This window comes from Monodelphis domestica, chromosome 3 (genome assembly GCF_027887165.1).
Source record: "Monodelphis domestica isolate mMonDom1 chromosome 3, mMonDom1.pri, whole genome shotgun sequence".
Classification (NCBI taxonomy): domain Eukaryota; kingdom Metazoa; phylum Chordata; class Mammalia; order Didelphimorphia; family Didelphidae; genus Monodelphis; species Monodelphis domestica.
The window spans coordinates 20,611,575-20,632,361 of record NC_077229.1 but is presented as its reverse complement, the minus strand read 5'-3'; the positions used below and the strand labels follow the sequence as shown (position 1 = coordinate 20,632,361).

General features: G+C 47.8%; 1 protein-coding gene across 1 annotated transcript in view; it reads right to left on the bottom strand.

Annotated features, from left to right (window-relative positions):
- Nucleotides 1-12,187: 12,187 nt before the first annotated feature.
- The window catches only part of LIF (LIF interleukin 6 family cytokine), a 10,830-nt gene continuing 2,230 nt past the window's right edge, over nt 12,188-20,787 (bottom strand). The window contains exons 2-3 of the mRNA XM_001365167.3: nt 18,527-18,705; nt 12,188-15,663 (exon numbers count right to left, since the gene is read on the bottom strand). Of these exons, the coding sequence (XP_001365204.1) occupies nt 15,253-15,663; nt 18,527-18,705 (590 nt within the window). The 3' untranslated portion in view covers nt 12,188-15,252. The remainder of the gene's footprint in view (nt 15,664-18,526; nt 18,706-20,787) is intronic.

Genomic DNA, 20,787 nt, shown 5'->3' with positions numbered 1-20,787 from the left:
CTCTTGGAATGGAAATCTCTGGGCTGTTAAATGAGACAATGAAGTGTGATGGTGAAGGAAGTAGGAACAGCATTTCCATTCCCCTGATTGCAGGTGTGCATATAGTCTCAACCCTAAGGGAGGACGAGCCTAGGGATAGGGTAGGGCATCCCTGACCAGAGGGAGGCTCCAGAGATCCCATCATGGCGGCCTAAAATCCGAGAATGTCAGTCAAAAGCAACCTGAGGGGCTATTTATTCTAAAGCTCTCATTTGACAGATAAGGAAACTGAGGCACCTAGAGGGGCCAGTGACTTGCCCAAGGCCACACAAGCAGCCCCAGAATGCCTGGCCCTCCTTTCCCCTGGCCCAAACTGTCGACTGAAGCTCCCAGCCTTGTTTGGGGAGCTAAGCCACCTTACAGGGACAAGGCAGGAAATGATGACTGACACAGAGGAGATAAACTAGGAGAGGGAAAGGGAAGAACAGCCCACCCTGGGGCTGGAGGCAGCCACTGGGCCTGCAAGGCGAAGGAGTGTCCGGGTCTGGGCCAGGATGCTTCACTCCCAAGTTTGTTCGGGGCAGAGCAGCCCTGCCTCCGGGCCTCTCTGGGCCTCCCAAGATGAGAACATCCAAACTCAGGCTGGTGGGCCAATGGGAGAGAGCTGGAGGACAACTCCAGGAGCTCCTCCTCCTGCTGCTGCTCTCAGCCTTCTCTCTACTCCGAGGGAATTTTCAGGAGGTGCCCACTGAGAGGGGCGCTACTGGGGGAGTGTGAGAGGGACGTGGAGGTTTGACAGCTGGCTAGCCCTCAGACCCAGAGCATCACTTCCAACCCTTCCATTTTTCAGAGGAGGAAACTGAGAGGCAATGGGGGCTGGGGGAGAGGCTACCGCAGTCAGGAAGATCCAAATCTGGATCCCGTCTCAGGCACTTACCCAGGTAACCCCGGGCAAGTCACTTCATTTCTTTGGGACTCAGTTTCTCCATCTGTAAGCTGACTTGGTGGCTTCACAGTGAACCTCTTCCTCCCCTGAAGAGCTAAGTAATAGGAGTTACGGGACTTGCCCAGGGACACCCAGCTAGGAAGTCTCTGAGGCCAGTTTTAAACCCAGGTCCTCCTGACTCCACACCTGTGTTCTATCCGCTGAGCCACCTAGCTGCCCCCTGAGTTCAGGTCTTAACTCAGAGTCTAACCTTTGTCTTATGCCTCCTCTCTGATCAGAAAGCTGAAGAGTGGAAAACCAAACTCCTCCCAATCCCTTCCTTTACTAAGGACAGGAACTGAACTCCAGATCACTGCATCTGCTGGTTTCACGTCCATCAAACGAGATGCCCTCCACCTGCCTCCCCAGTGGTCCCTCCCCAGCCTCCATTGCCGGGATTTCCCCCTCATTAGACTGGATGCTCTTTAGATTGTCTCTTCTTTTCCTTATTTGTTCCCCCAGCACGCGCTTACCACAGTGCCTGGCACATAGTAGGGGCTTTATAGGTGTTTATTGGATTGAATCCAAAAGGTGCCTCACTTGCCCTCTTGGGACCCCAGGCAACTCTCTAAGCCTCCACCTTCTGGAGAAGTTGCCAGTCAACCTCAGGAGAGGAAGCATCCACACTGGAAGTGCCCTCGCCAATGGCATCGCGGGTCTGCAGCCAGTAATAACTCTAAAGAGAGTTTGTGTTTCCACAGCGTCTAGGGCTCACAAAGGATTTTCCTCAGGGCAAGCCCGTCAGGGAGGGAGGGAGGGAGGGCCGCGTTCCTTGTGTGGCCAGGATGGCCTCTTGACAAGACGAGCCGGGGCTAACACTTGTTCTTGGCACTGAATAAGTCACACTTAATTGAACCCAGAGCCCTAATGGGGGCACCCAAAGCCAAGGGAAGTGTATGGTAGACAGGAAATGCCAAAGGCACGTCCTAGACACATATATTGTGAGAACTAGAAGGACCTTAGAACATAGGCTGTTAGAATGGGGGCACGGCAGCTCGGAGCAGAGGAGGTCAGGGCTGGGGAAGGCCTTAGAACAGGGGATGTCAGGGCTGGGAGGACGCTTAGAGCAGGGAATGTCAGGGCTGGCAGGATGCTTAGAACAGAGGATATCAGAGCTGGGAATAATCTTAGAGCAGGGAATGTCAGAACTGGGAATGATCTTAAAGCAGGTAATGTCAGGGCTGAGAATGGTCTTAAAGCAGGTAATGTCAGGGCTGAGAATGGTCTTAGAGCAGGGAATGTCAGGGCTGGGGAAGGCCTTAGAACAGAGGATGTCAGGGCTGGGAGGATCCTTAGAACAGGAGATGTCAGGGCTGGGAGGATCCTTAGAACAGGGAATGTCAGAACTGGGAATGATCTTAAAGCAGGTAATGTCAGGGCTGAGAATGGTCTTAGAGCAGGGAATGTCAGGGCTGGGGAAGGCCTTAGAACAGAGGATGTCAGGGCTGGGAGGACCCTTAGAACAGGAGATGTCAGGGCTGGGAGGATCCTTAGAACAGGGAATGTCAGAACTGGGAATGATCTTAAAGCAGGGAATGTCAGGGCTGGGAATGGTCTTAGAGCAGGGAATGTCAGGGCTGGGAGGGGCCTGAGAACATGGGATGTCAGAGCTGGGAGAACCCTTAGAACAGGAGATGTCAGAGTTCAGAGGATCCTTAGAAGAGGGAATGTTGGGGCTGGCAAAGAGCCTTTGACATCATCTTGCCCAGCTCCCTCACCCTATGGATGAAGAAACTGGCACCCAGAGAAGTTAGGATAATATAGTCAAAGCTGTGTAGTGAGGTCAGAGCTTTAACTAGAAGCCAAAGTCCATGGCCAAGGCTAAAAGACGACCCAGTTCAGGTGTGGAGTAGGGAGAGATGTGATGACTTTAAACGAGAAAAGTGGCATCAATCCTCTACGTCCTTGTGAGTCTTAAACAATGGGTGCCCTGTGTCTGTCCATTGGAAGGATAGTCAGAGCGGTTTCAGCTTTTGCTGCTACTAAGCCGCCATCTTGGTTCCACTGCCATATCATTGAAGTCCCATATGCATGTCTCCTATATATGGCCTGTGTTTCTGTTGTCCCCTAAATACGTGTAGACATGCTTGGCCTCAAGGGTCATATTTGAAGAGATCGAATGGGGAGAGGAAGTCTAATGCCCACACACGCGCACTTGGACTCAGGGTACCTAATCGCCATTCTCCTGAAGGTACATTCTAGTCACTTGACTCTCTCCATTATCATTGTAGATTCCATATTAGCAAATCCCTCCTGAAGCTCCATAATCAATGCCAACTCAAGAATTTGTTCCTTTGCCTTACCATCTTAGAGTCTAGATATGGTTCTCATTCCTGCCTCAGTTTCCATTCTGTCAAATGGGGAAAATTGTGTCCTCACAGGATGCTTGTATGGATCAAGTGAGATAACATAGGAGAAGGTAGCCCGAAAGACGTGAAGAAGGGAATAGGCATGGCCCATCCACTCCCATTGGCTCAATTATCACCTCTAGACAGATGATTCAAACCCGAAGATCTATCCCTCTAGTCCGTTATCACCCACTTCCATCTGGACATCACTTTGGCCCATCTCGACCTCCATACATTCAAAACAGAACTCGATCTAAGTATTCCCTCCTCCAAGCTTCTCCATTCCTCTTGAGGCACGGCCATCCTTGTGGTTTCCAGGGGTGGAACCCTAAAGCCCAGAAGTGAAAGCCCAAGGTCACACAACCAGTAAGTGTCAGAGCTCAGCAAGGAACTCCATTCTCCGACTCCAGATCTAGAATTGTTTCCACTCTCTAGCTTTGATGGTGACCATGGGAGCATTATTTTGGGCAAAGGCAAGGTGGGTGTCTAAAGGTCTCTCCATCTCTTTTTCAAAGTGCTCAGTGCCTTATTTGTTCATTCATTCATTCAGCAAACACTGGCTGAGAACCTATAAAGAACAGTGCTAGGTACTCATGCTGCTCCCATTGCAGCGATCTTGAGGGTCTTACTCATCCCCCATTGGGTACTACTCAAAGCTCTTCATCTCTTTGCTCTCCCCTTCCCAACCAAACCTACCCATCCTGTGTCCCGTGCTCATTCAACTTCTCTCCCAACATACTGCCTTTGGCTCTGGAGAGACCCTATGGCAACTTTGAAACTAGGACCATAGTACCTAATTCAACTTCAAGATACATTTATTAAGCACCTGCTGTATACAAGGTCTTGGGCTCAGCACTGAAAATATAAAGAGGAAAAATCGTATTTACTGCCCTCAAGAAACTCTAATATAGGATTTTAGAGTTAAAGGGAGCTTTGTGCTGACTATTCCAAGCCACTATCTCAACTGTGGTCCTTTGGTAGGGGAAGGAAAAAATATTTATTAAGTACCTACAATGTGCCAGTCACTGTACTAAAAGCTTTACAGATATTATTTTGATTGAACCTCACAACAACCCTGTGAGATACCCTGGGAAGGGGCTATTCCCTTGTTGCTTGAACTTGTCTATGGAGACAGAGCTCACACCCTCTTGAGGCTACCCATTCTATTTGTCAAGCCACTTTAATTTTATAAGGCTCTCCTCATATTCAGCTACAATTGACTCTCCTTACTTTCTGCCTAGAGCTCTGTCCTTTGGAACAACCCTAAATATCTGCTCCTTCTCCCACCACAGAGCCATTTAAATACTTGAAAGCAGTGATTATATCCAGACTAAGCCATTTTCTCAAGGTAATGGGCATTCTGTCATTTAATCTTTGAAGAATTCCAACAATGAAGAGTTTAAGAAAAGTCTTTTTCTTCCTCTTCCCTCTCTTTTCCTCCTCTCCTCTCATTTCCTCTCCTCTCTTCTCTCCTCTCTCCTTCCTCACCTCTCTCTTTTCTTGTCTTCCTCTCTCCTCATCTTCCCTCTCTTTCTTCAGGGTAACATCCTCAGATTCCTTATAGGGTAGGGTTTCCAGTCTTTTTTTTTATCCTAATCTTCCCTTCTCTTAAGGTTGCTGGTGTCCCATCTTTGGTTGCCCAGTTCAGGATATCAAGTAATAGACATGCCATGACCATATCTACCTGTAGAAAACTATCGGATTTATGGAATGGTCTCCATTCCATAATTTGATCTTTGACCTATGTTTCAGAATTGGTCCAATGTGTTACCAAACTTATGGCACACATGCCAGAGGGGGCTGCTCTCCTGCCCCTCTCCACCATGCCACATCATTTACCCCTCTGCCCAGAAGCCCAGTGGGAGCACTTCCTCCCTCCCCGGTCTTTGGGTAAGAAGACAGCTCATATGTGGCATGAGGGTGCAGTTTAGGCACTTGATCTCTAAAAGGTTCACCATCATTGCTCCAGAATGTAACCATAAGATCAGTTGACTAATGAAGTAGACCATCCAGCATTTGAAGAGTTCCTTGCTTCAAGAGAGTTTGAAGTAGAGTTGGGAGAATGGAGTCACACGTGCCAAACAGACATGGATAGAGAAAGGCAGGCATTTGTGGGAGGGAGCAGCATCAAAGAATGGGACTCTTGGCAGCAGATATGAGAGCTGGCTGTTAAATGGAGAACACCAGATCTGGTGATCAAGAATCACACTGTAGAGAGAAGGAGACTCTGGGAGCCCAGCTGAGCAGCCTAATTAGCAGAGTTGCTGCACCCAAGGATAGACTCTGGGGGGCCCTGCAGTACCTGTTAGGTTGCCCTAGCCATACAGAGCTGTGTTTACTCCATCCTGTTGTGGTCTAGATTTGTACTCTTTCTTATGGACACTGAGTATATCTGTGGGAGAGTACACGCTAGGTTTATGTGAAGGCAATATTTTGTAGATAGTTTTGTAATTGGGCCACCTTAGTAGATGCCTCTTTAAAGAGCTGCATCTACCTAAAGAGCTCACTTGTATCTACAGATGGATTGCTGATAAGAGTCACACCAGAGAACCTGAAGTAACAGCCACCCTACTGGAACCCAGTCATTAAGCATGATACAAAGTTAGAGGAGTATCTTGGAAAGGTTCGTAAGGGTAAAAATAAGGGGTCAAGAGAGAGAAAGGGGTGCAAGCCAGGTTGCTGCATAAACAAGGCATGTGGACATGCTAATTGAGAAAAGCTGAAAACCACATATCCATATGCTTCCCTATCAAACCTAGGTTCCTCTTTCTTATCTAGCCCAGAGAAATAAAGCCCTACATGTGACTACTCTCCAAGGGCAGACAATCCAAAATGTTTGGACCATGAACTTTAAGACTGAAGGAGGTAAAGGAAGCTAGATACTAAGGTGAACAAATCCCAGCTACCTTTGAAAATGCCAACCATGAGCAGATCAGCCCCTCCTAAACCAAAGAGTTGGCAAGATTCCTTGGGAATCTTTCACTCTTCCTGCCTCCCTTCCTTCTGGGGGAAGGGGCCTGCATCTCCTCTTCCAAAGGACCCATGAAACTAAACCTGATCCTCTCTAGACAGAGTCCAACAAGGCAGAGAACAAAGCAACTAGTATTTCCCTTCTTAATGTATCCCAAGTCCCAATTAGTTTTTGACTGCCATATCTCACTCTTGACTAATACTGAGATATTGATCAACTAAAGACCAAGGCCAACACCAACTACTCTGCTTTCCTCTCTTCTCCCCTCCTCCCCTTCCCTGTCCTCTCTTCTCTTCTCCTCTTCCCTCCTCCTATCTATTGGCCAAGGACCCAGGACATACTCCCCCTTCCTGATGTCTGCAAAGATCCCAAGGCTTTAGAAGCCCATACCCAATTCTCTCAGCATCTTAGGGCTGAAAGGGACCAGAGAGGCCACATTTGAGCAAGAATCTTCCTCCTCTCCACAAAGACCTAGCACTTGTGGTCCTCCAGCCTTAGCTTAAGGGCCTCTGCGAACAGTGAGACAGGAGAGTGCTGGGGCCAGTGTGGGCAAGAAAAGCAGATTCTTTCATGAGCATTTACACTGCAGAAATGGACAAATATTACACATCAGGATTTGATTTATCATGTTATTGATTGTCTAGACTTGAAAAGGTAATGGAGAAAATGTTAATATGCCTAGCGTGGATTTAAAAGACACTCCTATTGAAAATCCAGACTTGGTTTTATTCACTGATGGATCTTCATATTGTGTAATGGAATTAGATGTACAGATGCTGCAGTGGACACAGGATTTGAGACACTGTGGTATGACTCATTACCTAGTAACCTTAGTGCTCAAGGGGCAGAGTTGGTCGCTTTTAAGCAAGCATATCTTCTAGCTGAAGATAAAAGTGCAAATATTTATACAGATGCTCGTTATGCATTTTCTGTTTGTCATGCTACAGGACAGATCTGGAAACAATGAGGTTTTATTACTGCATCAGGAAATCCAATTGCTCATGCATAAATAATAACTGAGTTGTTGGATACTATCAAAAAACCTAAACAGTGATCCATTGTAGAAGTCATACTTATGTCATCTAAAGGAAATCATAGAGCTGATATAACTGCAAAATTTGCTGCCAAGAATGCTCCAGTGTATGTAATGAATTTGTCAACTATTGAATCTGATGATCTAGAAAAAGCTTATGTAGACTCAAAAATTCAAAAGTGGAGTAGAAGTTCGGATCAAGGAAAGAACATGGAATATGGGTTGCAGACACTGGAAAAGTGCTATTACCAAAAGATTTGTATACCTATTTGTGTCAAGTCATCCACACAAAAGGTCATTTTGGTACTCAAGCTGTAGTAGACTCTGTAAAGAGGCAATAGGTAGCTCCTAGAATAAGTACTGTAGCAAATAAGATCTGTACAAGCTGTTCTGTTTGCCAAAAATTCAACCAAGGGACATTCAGACAGAAAGTTTTAGGTGGTAGACCTTTAGCATATTGTCCATTGTCCATTTGGGAGCCTGCAAATTGATTGCATCAGAATGCCAAAAGCTGGAAGATACAAGTTTTGCTTGGCAATTGTTGATAGATTAATCAAATGACCTGAAGCTTTTCCATCAAATACAAATGCAGCTAGCTTTGTGGTGAAAGTGTTGATTAAGGAAATTATACCTAGATTTGGAGCACCACTAACAATAGACTCTGATAAGGGATCGCATTTTACTCAAGACATCCTGAAAAGAGTCTATAAGAATCTAGGAATAGCACCAAAATGTCATGTTCCTTATCATCCACAAAGTTCAGGGTGCATAAATAAGGAACTAAAGATTATGATGGGGAAGATCTGTGCTGAAACTCATCTCAAATGGCCAGATATTCTTCCCATAGCTTTGTTTTACCTACATACAAGACCAAGAGTAGATTTACATGTATCATCCTATGAAATGCTCTTTGGACATGCCCCACTACAGGCAAAGACTTCTAAGACAGTCTATACATCTCTCTTAGGAGGAGATTGTCAACTTGTTTCATACTTAAGTGCTTTGCAACAATGACTTAAATAATTACATGATATGGGAGTATTGATCCAAGCTGGTGCATTGGATTATTCTCTCCATAATTTCAAACCAGGAGATATGGTATACATGAAAATTTTTGCTAAAACATCAACAGCACAAGGGAGTTGGTGTTAATTTCTCTATCTTCAGTAAAAGTTTTTGGTAGAGAATCATGGTATCATTGTTCACATATAAAATTAGCTCATGGTATGTTGTGTTGTTGGTTGTCTCTCGAACCGAGGATGACAATTGTCTTTGTGCATTTTTGTGCACAAAGACACCTGTACATGAAGATGTAAGGGGAAAGACACCTGTACATGAAGATGTAAGGGGAAAAGTCGATGCACAGAGACAGTCCCACTCTCTCGGCGTTGGAAGCCTGGGTCCATTGGCATGAAAAGTCGTTACACCTGGAGACTTCCTCAGCTGCATTGGATGGCCGTGTTGTTTTTTGTGCTCCATCACACCCCAAGCACTCCACAGTGCCTTGCTGCATCGCCATCTCAGCCTTTGAACCTTCTTGTTGGTTTCTTCCGCCTGTTCCACCGAAGCAGTCTTCACATGCTGGGTGAGCAAAGCCCTACTTCACCAGGGATCAACGTCGACTCGATGGCTACCCTCACAAGGTTTAACTGGCCTGTCCAAGCTGTTGCCCGGGGTGTGGCCACTGCCGCATGCTAGCAGCTACTAGGAGCCACAAGTGAGAGCTGGATGTCAGGTGAAGGTCAGTGGCTGGAGAGCTGCCCTAGAAGGGCACGACAAGCCCTCCATACCAGAGATATTACCCCTCCCTGAGCACCCCATACACCCCAATGAAAATGTATACATTATTGAACAAGAAGAAATTAAAGAAGAATAAATAATAAAAAGTGAGAATCATCAGTCAAATTGAGTCTGCAGTCAGAAAGATCATTAAGGAGAGGACCATTCCAGTGGAAGAGGACAATGCAGATGAAGAGAAGAATACAGAAAATTAATGGACATTGTTAAAAGATTGAAAATTTATACATTTAAAGACTTTGAGAAACTTGCAATGAAAAGTATCACAGCATTAATGGACTGATGGATTAAAATTTTGGGTAATGTATTATAACACAAAACAACATAACACATATTCACAAACATTCATTAATATATTTACTGCCATGGAGTTGGAGAAGAAAAATTCTTCAAGCAAAATGAAATGAGAAGAGAAGGAAAATCTGAAGTAGTGGTAAGTATATTACATGCAGCTGTAACATAACACTAATATAACAGTAACACTAACATAACACTAGCAAAACAACATAACAAAACAAAAATAACATAACAAAACATAAACACCAATACATAAACAATGTTAGGTTACATTGATTTGCTATGTGAATGAGTGAAACAATGCATAATTAGGGTACTAACAATGTTATAAGTAGTTATAAATTAGTTAGTTACTAACAAAAATTAGGTAGATACTTGGTTTAGCATAGAAATATAAGTAGACAGGAGAATTTTATTAAGATAGGGCTTTAGTTAAATAAAGATTAAAATTTAAGATAAAAGGGGACAGCTGGTAGCTCAGTGGATTGAGAGCCAGGCCTAGAGATGGGAGGTCCTAGGTTCAAATTTGGATCAGATACTTCCCAGCTGTGTGACCTTGAGCATGTCACTTGACACCCATTGCCTAGCCCTTGCCACTCTTCTGCGTTGGAGCCAATATGCAGTATTGACTCCAAGAAGGAAGGTAAGGGTTTAAAAAAAAATAAGATAAATAAGATAAGGTACTGACTTACATTACAACATACATAACAACATATATTATGTAACACAAATAACATATAATATCACACATCACACAAAATTGTAGATACATATGTAAATAATGTATATAACAGTTAGGATTGTAAATTAATTGTATTATAGTATATGTGTATATATGTTACATGTTTGTAACATATGTATGACTATGAACTGTGTGTATGGCATACATGTATATATAGTATGTGTGTGATTATATATGTAAGATGTGTGTAAATAGATCACTTATGTATGATTTTATCTATTGTTATATGTAGTTTGTATAAGTGAGTTTAATGTTTTGGTCTAATTTCTTTGTAAAACTTATGCAATGTGTTTATTATAATTTTCAAAAAATTTTCTCTGAGTTTGATGTTAATTGTATTATAATAATAGTAGAATGTTTTGTATTAGTAGATAAGAGTAGTATTCATGAGTTTAATGTTTGTATGGAAGTTGTGTTTATCTTTTGCTTTTGATGTTATTTGCTTGTTATGCTTTTGCATATGTTTGAAATTTGTACTTGTTCATTATTTAATCCCTTTTTTCCTTTCCTTGATAAAATCCCTAGAATAGGATAGTATTAGATAAGTTAAGATAGTTGAGTGTAGGTTGTTTGATATTTTGGGTAGATATTTTAGTTTAAGTAATATGTAAGTAAGTTAGTTTGTGCACAAATGCCAAAATAGTGTTTTCAACATAATTTAGGCTTTGTGCAAAGGGGGGACTGTAGTGAGGGAAATTACAGGGTGCAAAGAGTTTTGTTTGACAAGCCCTCAAGACTTAGAATTCTCCCAGGGCTGACAGGAAAAGTTCCAAACTATTGAAGACACAGTTCCCTAACTGACAGTCTGGAGCTGGGAAGTGAAGCCTGAAGGGTGTAGATCTGATCTCTCCTGGACTCCCTTGGACATCTTGGAAGCAGCCTCTTTGAATACCATCAAGCAGGAATGAGCAGGAGTTTCCCCAATACCCTCTGGTGGACAGAGAGGAAAATTGGAGGAAATCAGTCTCTCTTCTGGATATCTGAGGACTCAGTTGGATGCCTGTACCTCACCTATCAAAGGACTCTCTGAGTGTGAGAAATATGGTTACCTGTTGGACTTGCCTTTAGGAATTTATGTAATTAGTTAAGGTAGTTAAATAGTGGGTTTAATTAGAGGGTAAAGCAGTCAGATTTCCCTTCTCTCATTTTCCTTCCTTCCTTCCTCCCTTCTCTGTTAATAAGTTCAATATTATTTATATGTGCTGTTTTCACTTTGTATTATCTTCCTTCCCCCTTTCCAAAATATAGATTTAAGAGGGGCAGCTAAGTGGATTGAACTCAGGGGATTGAAAGCCAGGCCTAGAGATGGGAGGTCCTGGGTTCAAATGTAACCTCAGACACTTCCTGGCCTTGTGACTCTGGGTAAGTCACTGAACCCCCATTGCCTGGTCCTTACCTCTTCTACCTTGGGACCAATACACAGTATTGATCCTAAGACAGGAGGTGAGGGTTTTCTTTAAGTGGGGTGGGGGAGGCATTTTATTTAAAGGTACATTTTTTGCACATTGGACAAATGTTACAAGTTTCATACGCTTCCTAGTACAGCCCACTCCTTCCCAAAGCAGCCCATTCTGCTTTGAAATAACTCAAAATATTAGGAAGATTTTCCTGGTATTAAGCTTAAATTTGCCTCTTTACCACTCCCCGTCCTTAGTGTTCCTTTGGACCATTGAGGCCAGAGGAAACAAGTCTAATCTTCTTTCCCCTGGACTGTCCTCCTAACACTTTCAGATAGCAATCAGAGGGACTTTGATTTAGAGCTGGCAGGGAGCTCGGAGGCCATTGGGGCCAACTCCCTCTGTTTTTACAGAAGGGGAAACTGAGTCCCAGGGAAAGGAAGTCACTTGCCTAAGATTAATTAGAGAGCAAGAAGCAAAATCAGGATTCCAAGCCAGGTCCTCTAAATGCCCCAGATTTTCCATGCTGTCTGCCTCTCTGTCACATTCTTCCAGAGTTATCTCCCCTCGAATCCAAAGCCAACTCCAGCCCTTCCCAGTCATTGCAATACACACAGGACAGAGGAGGGATTTTTGTGAGCAATCTCGTTTTATTAATTTATTCTTTTTTTTCTCTTTTTTAAAAAAGAAGTATTCAATTTGGTATAAAAAATAAATATTTTAAATACAAGACTAAATAAATAAAAAATAATCCGTCTATATGAAACATTTCCACAGGCTACATTCATCAAACAGGAGTTTCTCCAAGGTCAAGGTCATTCTGGTAGAAAGAAGTGGATAGAAAACACTGGAAAAAGATGACTTTTGGGAAGTGCTATGGGCAAGCCCCGTCCAGGGACAAGATTACATTGGGGTGGGGTGGGAGTGACCTTATGGCTGTAGAGGACAGGCACTGGCACTGACACCTTCCAGAGAACCACCTGCCACCCCATCTAAGCCTCAGAGCCAAAATGGCAGAATGGTCAAGAGTCCAACTAGGTGGTGGTAAAGGCTGATGAATGAGAGGTCAGGAAGGGGCACAGAAAAGCATGATGAGCTCCAGAAGCTGCAAGCATTCGAGCTAACAGGAATAGCATGAGAATGGGTAGACTCAAAGAGTCAGTGTCTCTTGGGATGGCCTAGCTGGGGTGCAAGGGGCTGGGAAAAGGCACTTTCACTGGATTCGGGAGTACCAAAAATGTGGCCCTACAAAGAAGGAGGCTCAGGAGAGACAAAAGTGGGACAAGTGGGTCCTGGGGTTTCTCTAAGCCTCGATTTCACCATCAGAGCTCGAAATCTCCAGCTGCCCACTATTCTGTGCCCCAGCTCCCCTTCCCACCACCAGCCTTGGAGCCTGCCACACGGGTGGGTGCTGGTAAAGTGCTTAGAGATACTCAGAGGAAGGTATAAGTAAGTGCAAAAATATCACAACTGTTTTTCATACAGGCAACTCATTCCCCACTGTCTCCCACCCCCACCCCACCCCCACCCCGAGTTCAGGATAAAGTACAAAACATCCTCATAGCAGCTGCACCCATTCGGCTTCCCCTTCTCCTCCCGATTCTCAACTCCCCTCCCCCCCAGTGTCTAGCACAGGACTCGGCACACAGTAGGTGCCTAATAGATGCTTGCTGAATTGAGCTGAATCTAATCCAGGCATGGTAGAGGCAGGGAAGGAGATCCTTATCAGTGCTGAGGCCCTGGGGTGGGACAGAAGGTCCTCCTTCCCCCATAGCCCTCTCTCCACTCTCAAATGGGGAGAAATCTCAGTTCTGTCTTTGCTGCCACAGCAGGGACAGACTTCTCCGAGGCCAGGAAGCCAGGAAGAAGAGGGGGTGGCGTGCGTGTCCTGGGGAGAGCCCTACTGGTCTGATCCTCTGGGATGTCTCAGGCTCACTTGGGATCCAGCTAGGGCAAAGTCTCCCAGAGAGATTCTCCACCAGCCCAGGGAAGGTAACCCCAAAGCTGGCCTCCATGCTATGGAGGATGGTTTTCAGTCTGGGAGGCGCCTTCATGCGCCATGTTTGCTCCTGTGTGTGTGTACAGAGAAGTGCTTCCAGAGGCCCTCTGGGCAGAGCCACAAGAGATAAGACCTGAAAGAGGCGCCCCATCCTCACTGCCTTTCTGAGAGGCTGGAGGCCAGGCCAGAAGCATATGGCGGCAGTGTGGTGGGAGCCGTCTGCCCAGCCTTTAGGCCCCGGCCACCGAGAGCCCTCTCAGATAACAAACCCCGTTCACTAGAGGGTCCCAGGTCTGACACTCGTCTCCCCGAACCCTGCCTCCGGTCCTTGTGCCTCTATAAATATATATGCATGACATACATATATCATATCATTATTGGGGAGAGAGGAACATTAACTTTGCCAGAAAAGCACCAATAAATTAATATAAATAGAAAAAAACACAAATAAATAGACAATCATTTCGAGTTCCACACTGTGGGCACTTGGCTGGCAGGATCTCAGATCCCCCAAGGCCAGGTTTCCTCCAGTGATCTCCTGGTCCTCTCCCTTGCCCTGCTGACCCAGGAACACAGTTCTCTCCAGGCCCAGCCCCCCGCCCCCCGCCCCAGCCCCCCACCCTGCTTCTGCTCTCCTCCTAGTCCTTGGACGGCCTCGCTAGTGGGCTAGCCTGCCACTCTGCGCTGATGAGATGAGCCCCCCAGCCCCATCTCCCAGTTACCCCTCCCCTCCTAGGTCTGAGAGCTCTCTGGACCCCCCCTCCTCCTGGCATTACAATCCTCAGGTCATCTAGAGCCAGAGGAACCTCAAAGTCCATCTGGTCCAATTGGCCTATTTTACAGAGGAGAAAACTGAGGCCCAAGAAGGAGATGCTGATGAATTGAGGGCGAGGGTCTCCTCCCAGAGTCTGGTAAGTGGCAGAAGTGGGTTGGAACTTGGTAACTGAAGTCTCCATCCACTGTACCACACTCTGTTGGGTCCCCAAGCCACTGGGCCACCAGTGAAAACCACTGGCCCTCACCGTGTCCCCCTGAAGGAACTGGCCAGGCCAGGGATGGGAGATGGGATGGCTCAGCCCTCCAGGGTCCTCAGAAGCCCTACACGACAGGGTGGGACGAGGGTCTGAGGGGAGAGGCAGTGAGTTCCCAGAGCTTCCTTCATTGAACCTTCTTCACTTCCATTCCTCCAAGTTTCTTTTGTCCTTTCCTACCTCTCTTTCCTTAGAGGGGCGCTGCCTCACTCCAAGGAGCCAAACCCTTCTCTGGCACTGAAAATGGCCCCAGAGGACCCGGAGACACTGATGGCCACACCAGCTGCCAGAGCCCTCCACTGAGCCCCGAGCCCCCTTTCCCAACTTGCACCAACCTGCAGCCTAGCCCCTCTGATCCTGGCAATTCTGCATCTCCTCTCATCCCGTGCACCCACTGAGGACACGTTCCCCCTCCCCCCTTGACAATGGCACTGGTCAACCTGGTGGGGCGATCCGACCTGCGGACCGCCTAAGGGACCTTGAGAACCACCAGCGAGTGCCCTAGGCACTTGAATCGCACTTTGGGATCCTCTCTGGCCCCAGGTCTGGATCACTCTCGGGAGTCCTTAGCCCAGACCCACGTTTGGAGATCTCCCACGGGTCCAGAATTTCAGTTGAGATGCTAGAGACTCCCCCCCCCCAAGTCACGGTGAACCTTGAGATTCTTGGGTGCCTAGAAGGCCTGGGCCACCACAGAGATGACCTGCTTGTACTTCCCCAACAAATGGCAGCCCAGCTTCTTCTTCTGGAAGGTATCCTTGGTGGAGGTGTCGGGACCGTAGGAGACGGAGACGTGGGCCACGTGGTACTTCCTGCACAGACGACAGGTGAGGTTGTTGAGCAGGCCCCTCATCATGGCCGTGGTCATATTCAGCCGGCTGATGAGAGACTGGGCGCCAGGGTTGAGGGCCTTCTGGTCCCGGGTGATGTTGCCCAGTGAGGCGTTGAGGTAGGCTATGATCCGGTATAGCTCCACCAGCTTGTCCTTCTCCGTGCCGTTAGCGTGGAAGGGCGGGAAGTCCGTCACATTGGGGTTGCACAACTTGTCTAGGTTGGTCTGGAATGGATCTCCCTGAGCCTTGTACTGGGGAACAGAGAAGAACCCGAGGATTAACCACCAGTGAGTGGGGAACGAGGGGACGCTGATCAGTCAGAGGACCGTGGCTGGCTCACAAGGTCTCTGCTTACCCTGGAAGACTTTGAACAAGGGGTGATGGGAGGGAGAGGAAGCCCTGGGCTGGAGGAGCTCAGAGCCCTCCTAGCTCCTGGGACAAGCACAAGGGTCAGGGACATCAGGCCTCTGGGGAAAGTACTCATCTATCTGTTCCTAGGCTCAGAGGATGTCAGAGCTGAGAGGAACCATAGAAGAGACATCGCCAGAGATGGGAAGGAGCCTAGAACAAGGAATGTCAGGACTGAGAGGAGCTTTAGAAGAGAGAGCATCAGAGGTGGGAAGGAGCTTAGAACCCAGAATGTCAGGACTGAGAGGAGCTTTAGAAGAGAGAGCATCAGAGGAGGGAAGGAGCTTGGAACCCAGAATGTCAGGACTGAGAGGAGCTTTAGAAGAGAGAGCATCAGAGGTGGGAAGGAGCTTAGAACACAGAATGTCAGGACTGAGAGGGGCTAGAAGAGAGAGCATCAGAGGTGGGAAGGAGCTTAGAACACAGAATGTCAGGACTGAGAGGAGCTTTAGAAGAGAGAGCATCAGAGGTGGGAAGGAGCTTAGAACCCAGAATGTCAGGACTGAGAGGGGCTTTAGAAGAGAGAGCATCAGAGGTGGGAAGGAGCTTAGAACCCAGAATGTCAGGACTGAGAGGGGCTTTAGAAGAGAGAGCATCAGAGGTGGGAAGGAGCTTAGAACCCAGAATGTCAGGACTGAGAGGAGCTTTAGAAGAGAGAGCATCAGAGGTGGGAAGGAGCTTAGAACACAGAATGTCAGGACTGAGAGGAGCTTTAGAAGAGAGAGCATCAGAGGTGGGAAGGAGCTTAGAACCCAGAATTTCAGGACTGAGAGGAGCTTTAGAAGAGAGAGCATCAGAGGTGGGAAGGAGCTTAGAACCCAGAATGTCAGGACTGAGAGGAGCTTTAGAAGAGAGAGCATCAGAGGTGGGAAGGAGCTTAGAACCCAGAATGTCAGGACTGAGAGGAGCTTTAGAAGAGAGAGCATCAGAGGTGGGAAGGAGCTTAGAACCCAGAATGTCAGGACTGAGAGGGTCAGATGTGGGAAGGAACTTAGAATGTAGAATGTCACAGCTGAAAGGGGCTTTAGAATGTCAGAGCTGGGAGAAGACTCTAGGACAAAGGATGTCAAAGCTAGATGGTACCTTAGATATAGAAGGGCTCTTAAGCTGGGGTCCCTGAACTATGTTGGTTGGTTTGTTTTTTTAATTTTGATGACTGTTTTGATAGAATTGCTTTCCTTGATACTCCTCTGTATTTCCTACGTTTAACACTGTTCTTCGGAGAAAGGGCCTTCATTAGGCCTCCCTAAACAGCCAAAGGGACCAGTAGATGCACAAAAAAAGTTGAAGAGCTCCTGGTCTAGTCCAACCCCCTCACTGTGCAGAGGAAGAAACTGAGTCAGCCCATGAAGAGGAAATGAAGATGGACAAGACAGTGCATTCCTGGCAGCAGCGGGCCCCGCGCCTGGGCCTCCTGACTCCTAGATCAGGGCCCTTCCCATCGCTTGAGGCTTCCTTCCTTCCCTGACCTCCCTGCGTCATAAAGAGGGTTTGGAAGATCAAATCACATACTGGCTGTGAAAGTGCTTTGGAAAGTCTATAAATGTTACCCAGATGTGGGAGCCCATTCAGTAAGCCCTTTGTACCCAGCCCTGCGCTAAAACTCTGTGGAGAATACAGAGGAAGGCAGAGGCTCCAAAGCATCCCAGGCCAGTCCTCCAGAAGCAGAATAAGGGGTCTAGTCTCACGCCCAGTTCTCCAATGGCCAGCGGGGTGACCTTGCCCGGTCACGTCTCGCCTCTGGGCCTCGGTTTCCCCATCAGTAGTGGGAAGGGTTAGCAAGGGCCCTTGGAGGTCTAGCATTCACACCTGGCATGCATGCAAGCACACACGCCACTGTGCGCTTTCCCTTTTACACAGCTTCTTCCTGTGTGTCTCCCTCACACGCAACCACCCACAGACCATTATCTCTCTCGGAACACTGCCTCATTATCTACCGTCTCGGTTTGCCTTTGTTCCTCACTTACTGCCCATCTCTCCGGATCTCTCCGCTAGCCTCCATCTCTCCTGGTAGAACAGGAAGGGCCGCAGGGGCCCAGAATCGGAGCCTCTGCTCGGGCCTTCTAAGGAGGCAGCCGGCCTTCAGTGGAGAAAGAGAGGGCCACAGGCCACAGGCCACAGGCCACAGCTTTGGGTTCCAAGAGATGGAAAGGGCAGTACTATGGCGGCTCCACGTCCACCAGAGCTGCCTCCGAGACGGATGGCCGCTTGCTAAGGTAGCAGATGCTGGAGACGCCCTTCTTGGCTTGGGTGGTCAAGCCTGGGTTGGGCTCCCCACTCTCTCTGTGGCTTTGGGCAAGTCCCTCCTCCAGTCTGGATCTCAGTTTCTTCCTTTGTCCAATGAACATTTGACCGAAATTCCTCAAGTCCCTTCCAGCTCTGAGGATCACGGATTCTGTCCCTGGTGCTTTCCCCGTCTCTCTGTCTCTGACTCTGTCTCTCACCCAAAGCCTGCCCTCACTGTCCCCTCCGGGACTCCGTGGCCCCTCAGGACACCCCTTCCAACGCCCCTCCAGCCTTTGGGGTCCTCCTGTCCTTGCCGCATCCCAGCCTCCTGTCAAGCAATGTTGGGTGCTAACAAACACCCAACTTCCTAGAGCTCCCCCGCCCACCAGGGATCTCGGGCACCACAGCGGGGCAGACAGGCCCACTTCCTGTAGGCCAGGGTGGGGGCTGAGGGCAGGGAGCATGGAGGAGGTCACTCACATAATAGGTGAAGAGTTCCTGGGCGCTGTTATTGAGCTGATTCAGCTGGTTCCGGATCTGGAACGTGAGGTTGCCTGGGCACTGATGGCGCATTTCGCATTTGGGATCATCGGGGGTGATGGGTAGGGGGCTCCCGGCCCCATGTTTCCAGTGCAGAACCAGCAGCAGAGGCATAACTCCTGGAAACAGGTGGGGAGGGGGCTATGAGTGGGAGGGCCTCCTCTTCAGGCCAGTGTGGATGGGAAGGGGCTGAGCCGGGGAGGGAGGCCAGAATGATCCCTCCCCTTTCTAGAGGGAGGTGTAAGGTCAGCCCTAACAGGTCAGTGGGGCCAGAACCCTGCAGATGTGAAAACTGAGGCTGACAGAGGGAGGAAGAGCTTGTTCAAGGTCCTAGAGCCCGAGGGGGATGAGCTCCAGCTCTCTCCATCTTTTCGTTGCCCGGACTCTTCCTCTGTCTGTCCCATTCCATCCTTCTCTCCCTCGCTCCCCAGCTCTTCCCCCCTTTCCAATGCCACTTATTTCTGTTCCCTCCCCCTGTCTCTTCTCTTCTCTCTCTCCCTCTTTCTCTGTGACTCTGTCTCTTCCTTTCTCTCCATTTGTGTCTTCCTGTCACTGTCTCTCTTCCTGGGATCACTGATCAAGAAAGGAAAGGAGTTCAGAGCTTTCAAGATCTCAGACCTAGGGCTGGAAGGAACCGCAGAGGAGTAAACTGAGGTCAAAGAAGTTATGGGACTTGCCCCCAAAGTCACAGAGGTAGTCATTTTCCAAGGGAAGATTTGAACCCAGGTCCTCTGCCTCCAAACCCAAACTCTGGGGATTGCTCCACACTGTTCTGTACCTCTCCATCTCTGGATCATCTCAGACACTTGCTATGTGTGTCATGGGGCTTCTCTGAGGATCTGTTTCCTCATCTGTAAAATGGGCACAACTCGCCCTGGTGAGGATCAAATGAGATATCTCCTGTCTAACATATCTGGCAAACCCCAGCCCATAAGAAACATGTCAGCTGGTAATACTGATTTGTGTCGGAGGACCAGGGAGGCATCGCAAAGAAGGGGAAGTGGGCTGGGAGCTTCCTCTCCCTACCTGTCAAAGGCTGGCCATGGGAAGAAGCCGGAGGGCTGCCTGACTCTACCGTGCCCCAACAACCTCTGGCCCAAGGTGCTCCAAGGCAAAGGGAAGTGCTCTGCCCCACAGTTGTCAGGGGTGCGAGCCTCCTAGGGCATCTACCCTTTGGAGACCTGTTCCAGAACCTCCCTCTCTCTAATTCTACCCTGCTTCCACATGGGCAGATGGCCACACCATAGAGAGACACAGTAGACCTGCAGTCAAGGAGTTCTGGGTTCAAGTCCTGCTTCAGATACTTCTCAGCTATGTGACCCTGGTCAAATCACTTAACCTTTGTCTCCTTATCTGTAGAAATGGACTAATAAGAGCCCCTGCTTCTTAGGCTTGTGAGGATCAAATGAAATGGCAATCATCAACTATTCTGCAAAGTTTAAAGTACATCAGTGGTAGCTAGTCTGAATATTAGAACTCTTTTACATCGCTCAGCTCTAGCTCTCTCACTCTGCTCTCAACCAAGCCACCATAGAGTGGAGGAAAGAGCTCTGGGTTTGACGTTGGGTGAGGTGGGTTCAATGCTCAGCTCTGTCACTCCCTATGTGACCTTAGACAAGTCATTTCTCTGCCTTCATGTGAAAATGAGCACTGATCTCAATGGCCTCTAATCCAGTTCTCTCTCTATGATTCCGGGACCCCTTTACTCTGGGGCCCCCATCTTTATGCCCCAACAGTCTCTCTTAATCAATCAATGGTTGGTTAAATGCCTACTGTGTGTCGGGCACTGACTGATATCCCCACAGCCCTGCCCACCATCCCACACCCCTATTCTGTCCCTTCTAATGTTGTCCCCTCGCCTTGTCTCTCCAAAGAGAATCCTCCAGGTCACTCTCACTCAACAGTATTCCCATTCCCTGGCAAGAAAGTCAGAGGATTGTTTTTTAAGACCCTTCCCTTCCTTCTTAGAATCAATACTGTGTATTGTTTCCAAGGCAGAAGAGTGGTAAGGGCTAGGCAATGGGGGTGAAGTGACTTGTCCAGGGTCACCCAGCTAGGAAGTATCTGAGGTCAGATTTGAACCCAGGACCTCCCATCTCTGAGCCTGGCTCTCCATCCACCAAGCCACCCAGCTGCCCCCTAGTCAGAGAATTTTGAGCCTCACTCCTTCAGTTTATAGATGAAGAAACTGAAGCCCCACT